This window comes from Malus sylvestris, chromosome 9 (assembly GCF_916048215.2).
Source record: "Malus sylvestris chromosome 9, drMalSylv7.2, whole genome shotgun sequence".
Classification (NCBI taxonomy): Eukaryota; Viridiplantae; Streptophyta; class Magnoliopsida; order Rosales; family Rosaceae; genus Malus; species Malus sylvestris.
The window spans coordinates 16280385-16284811 of record NC_062268.1 but is presented as its reverse complement, the minus strand read 5'-3'; the positions used below and the strand labels follow the sequence as shown (position 1 = coordinate 16284811).

The window sequence follows — 4427 nt, the reverse complement described above, 5'->3', positions numbered from 1 at the left end:
AGGATAAACAATGAATTATGGTAGGGTATAATTATAGTTTGGGTTTATATACTAATTTGAGTTTTATTATTAATTTCATTTATACTTAATAATAATTGTGTAATATGATAAAAAAAAGACAATTAACTTTTAAATTTAAGTTGGATGTAAAAAAAATGTTACATGGATTTAAATAAAAATTTCCTATTATTAAATTCGTTTTTTATCGGCGACCTATTTTTTTTGGGTGGAGGGTTAAAAACTCTTTATTTGATTCGGATAAATAGAGTTTATTACACATTTTCCCATTATTTTAGTCCTCGTTCCACTTTGGTCCTCAAACTTTTTTTTTCTTTTTGCATTGCTTCCTCATAAATGGAGTTTCTTTCTAAATATATAAATCTTGTAGTGCACATGAGATTGTTTGTTTGTACAAACGATATTATATACATTAAAAAGAAATGACAACCTCATAATGGATTAGCAATGACAGGAAGCTGTTTAGGAGGGCATTCAATGTATCCATCAACGTACCCCATCAAGTCACGACTTTTGAGGATTGGGAGAATCTAAGCCAAATATAAAGGATAGTTGGTTCGATTCAGCTTTATGTTGACGACAATAGTCTTGGATGAGAAGGGGTTCATGGAAGGAATTGTAGGATAGAGTTTGAAACATAGCTAACTCTTCCTGGATGAGAGTTTAGATGAATCACAAACGGTTGAAAGTAAATAAACGAACAAATAGAATATAACTATAAACATTTTTTTTATTAAACGAGATTGTCGAGATGGCTACAACCGAATGATTACATCTTGATTGACTTTTACAAACACTTGAATACTAATGTTTTTCAACACCTGATGCCGTTACAACTAAAACCATACAACTAAAACCAAGTTATAACTTGGTCCAACACACATAGGGCAACAATAACGATTTTGATGCTAAAAAACATTGAGAAATCAAGTAATAAGACATCACCGTATCCCGAGACAAGGAAAAAAACGTAAATACATTTCAATTTAAAGGGAAGTAATATTACGAAAAGTAAACTAAAAATAATCAAACTCCGCAGAATGCCTCCGGTGTGGACTCAATTCCATTTTTCCTTTGTGCTTCGATATACTCCACTTGGTCTAGTGACTTGTAACGTAAGGGGTGTTCTTCGTCCACAAGCTCCTTGGGTACGGTTGTTACCCCTATCTTTAGAGAGAAAAAACCAACCGAGTATCTTGCCTCGTCATTTTCTCTTACGTTGACTCTGTGTCTACAAGCCCGTATTCTGCCGTTACTCCATACCTATATTAACCGAAGAAAATATTAATTAGACCATGGAAACTTCCTCTAAGTAATGCATGTTGCAATATTAATTGTGTTTGTCAATTCAAAAGTTGTCATGTACATACCTTAAACACATCACCAGCTATGAAAAGGAAGGATGAAGGTAGATGTGGATCGAACATCATCCACTCGTCATCGTCAGTGTTTATCTCCAGACCGTTGACATGATTTTGATGAAGAATTGTGTTGAAGTTCTTGTCAGTGTGACTCACTATACCCACATCGCTTCCAGCTTTTCTGGGTTCTTTGTATTTAGCAAACTGGATAAAGTGAGAAGTAGATCGAATGTGTTCGTCGTGGTACTTCTCCATACCGTAGTTTTCGAATACCATTCTTGTTACAACACGATCAAGCTCCATCATCACCTTTGCATATGAATCTACACTATCACTGGCCAAAAAAATAAATTAAGTAAATAAGTATTAATTAAGAAAATGATTAAGAGTAGCAAGAACTGTAATTCATGAAACGAAAAAACTCGTACAATACATACCGGAATTGATCATTTTGGTTAGGCCAGAAAAGATGTGTGAATTTCTGAGTTTCTTCTGAGTTTGTGGGATTCTGAATCCCCAAGCTCTCATGCACAGAATTATATATGAAATGGCCACAAAATGGATTCTCTTCGTATCGGTTTTTGGCTTTGAGTTCGGCAGGGAACTCAAACAAGTCCTTCAGTGCACCAAAGATAGTTTGGTGGAGCTCAGCAAAAACTTTGTCGGGCATTATTGCCATGAAACCACCGAGCTCTTCCAGTGCACGGCAAACCTCCCGGCGGACGGAGAGCCAAGATCTTGTCCCTGGCTTCAAGCAGTCCTCTTTGGAGAAATCTATCACCGGAAGAAATCCATCCCTGGTACCCATGCAACCCTTTTGTACCTTTTCTTCTGATTGGCCGCAAGGTTTTGAGGGATCTAATGGATTATTCTTCTCACTACGTTGAATACTGTTGTATCTGCCTATGGCAAGAAATGAAATTTATAGGGGTTTCTTGCACAAGGGGGATTAAATTTATAGGGGTTTCATGTTCAATTTTGTAGATTTGCAATGGCAACGGACAATAATAATACATACCTCTAGAAATTAAATCGATCTAGAAAGAGATTTTGCAAGTCAGTGAAAAGATTGAGGAGGTTGGGCTGGCTCTGTCAAGTGTCAATGCCAAGAGTTGTAGATGCTGCATAATGACACCAAGAGAGTTACAGATACTGTAATTTTGTATACTTTCATCCAATGGAAGTGAATATAATTATATAATAATATGTATTACAATTATATAATAATATGTATTACATGCATGCATATATACATAAAAGTGTTGAATATTTTTAAAAATATATATATAATATATATATATATATATATATATATATATATATATATAATATATATATATATATATATGGGGATGTTTGACGGGAAGTTGGGTCATTGACCCAACAATTATATCTTTTCAAATTAGCATTATAACCTTTTGCTGATACCCAACGGTTGCTGCATGTTTTACAACATATATGATCTTTGGGTAATTGGTGTTTGTATTAGATATGTCCATTGGACATAATGATGCAATGTGTTGTATCCCATGGTGAAAAGACATACTCAAATCAAAGGATGTGTCTAAAGGGTGTAATTCTCTCTATATATAGTGGTAACATTAGTAGAAAAGAATCATTCAGAAATTTGTTGTCTACATAATTTTTTTGCTCTCTTTTCTCTCTTCATCACATTCATACAATTTTTTTCTAGTTATTTCTAAGGGAATATAATTCGGTTTTGCTAATCGAATATTCCATACTTTGTTGTATCCTGGAAGTGATTTGCCAAGAACCCTTTAGCAAACTCATTCGAGTGGGGGCAAATAACACTTTAAGGAAACGATTCAAGTCGTACCTCAAAGTCATTATTCGGATTATTCTCCATATTTCTATATTTAATCTAACAAAAAGATCTTGTAATCATTTTGAAGTTGCAGTCAAGAAAGTTTGAAATACTTGATGAAGCCAGAACTTTCTTTTCTTCTTTGCCTTTCATTCACATTGCCTTCACCACTCGAATAAATTATTAAGATCTATAAGTTCGTATGTTCTAGCTTTATCAGAGCACCCAATTATTTGAGTCAAATCCCACTAAATATGGGTCACTGTGTCCTAACTTTTGATGTAGGGTAGATTAGTTGAGTTGTGGTGTATATATTGGACCGGCTTCTCTGCCATCCAGTTCCCTTACATTTTCATTTTCTTTTATTTATACGATTACGGTTAAGCTATATTAACATTTTATATTAATTTTTTTTATAACGATAATAAGATAAAAAATAATAGTAATATAAAATGTTGATATGATTTAATCGTAATCACACAAATAAGAAAGATTAAGAATGTATGAGAATTGGAAGGGCAGAGAAAGCCAGGTCCATATATATTGTACAACAATGAGAGATACGAAATATTCAATCTGCCATTCTCATAGCCTTTACAGTGTTCAATCATTTTAACATGGTATCAAAGTATAAAGTTCTGGTGCCTGATTGCCCACTTTTGCAACTCTCACCCTATTTCCCAAACATCATGTCAGACACACTTGCTCAACCACCACCACAGAAAAATCACAATAATAGCAATGTCGGCATGGATTTATCAAGTCCATACTATGTTCATCATTTAGATAAGGGAGGCATATGATATGCCCTCTTGTTACCGTGCCATTTCTATCATTTTTTATTTGTGTTGTCATAGTTAAGTCACGTCAACATTTTATATTCTTATTACTTTTTGTCTTATTATCTTTATTAAAAAATCAATATAAAATGTTGACGTGACTTAATCGTGACCGCGTAAATAAGAGAGAATAGGAAGAACACAGTAAGAGAAGAGCAAACAATCTACCTCCTAGATAACCCCAGTCACATGATCGTTTCAGAAAAATTGAATAGACCCAATTATCCATCTTGGAGTAAATCCATAATACATGCTCTCACAGCCAAGAACAAAATTGGCTTCATCGATGGCTCCATTCAGCCCTCCTCAACAACAGACCAACCAAAAGAACGTGCTCTCTGCAATCAATGCAACAATATGATTTTGTCATGGCTTGCTCAATCA

General features: G+C 34.2%; 1 protein-coding gene across 6 annotated transcripts; it reads right to left on the bottom strand.

Moving 5' to 3' along the window:
- Positions 1–730: 730 nt before the first annotated feature.
- Positions 731–3415, bottom strand: LOC126581911 (probable inactive 2-oxoglutarate-dependent dioxygenase AOP2). Of its 6 annotated transcripts, none has more exons than XM_050245852.1 (5): positions 3318–3415; positions 2398–2500; positions 1817–2282; positions 1389–1713; positions 731–1281 (listed from the first exon to the last, which is right to left on the bottom strand). In XM_050245852.1, exons 3-5 carry the CDS (start codon positions 2185–2187, stop codon positions 1045–1047), a joined length of 933 nt encoding a protein of 310 aa, XP_050101809.1. In that variant the 5' UTR covers positions 2188–2282; positions 2398–2500; positions 3318–3415; the 3' UTR covers positions 731–1044. The 6 variants fall into 6 exon arrangements, with proteins under 6 accessions (XP_050101809.1, XP_050101811.1, XP_050101808.1 ...); XM_050245854.1 differs by having other exon boundaries at positions 1817–2278; XM_050245851.1 differs by having other exon boundaries at positions 1817–2500.
- Between the last annotated feature and the right edge of the window lie 1012 nt (positions 3416–4427).

Excerpts from the sequence above, each read along its gene's own strand:
- LOC126581911 (XM_050245851.1), bottom strand. The coding sequence starts at position 2,187 with ATGGGTACCAGGGATGGATTTCTTCCGGTGATAGATTTCTCCAAAGAG. Across the intron at positions 1,714-1,816 it reads AACCAAAATGATCAATTCCG|TGATAGTGTAGATTCATATG; the intron begins GTATGTATTGTA and ends TTTTTTGGCCAG. Across the intron at positions 1,282-1,388 it reads TAGCTGGTGATGTGTTTAAG|GTATGGAGTAACGGCAGAAT; the intron begins GTATGTACATGA and ends CGGTTAATATAG.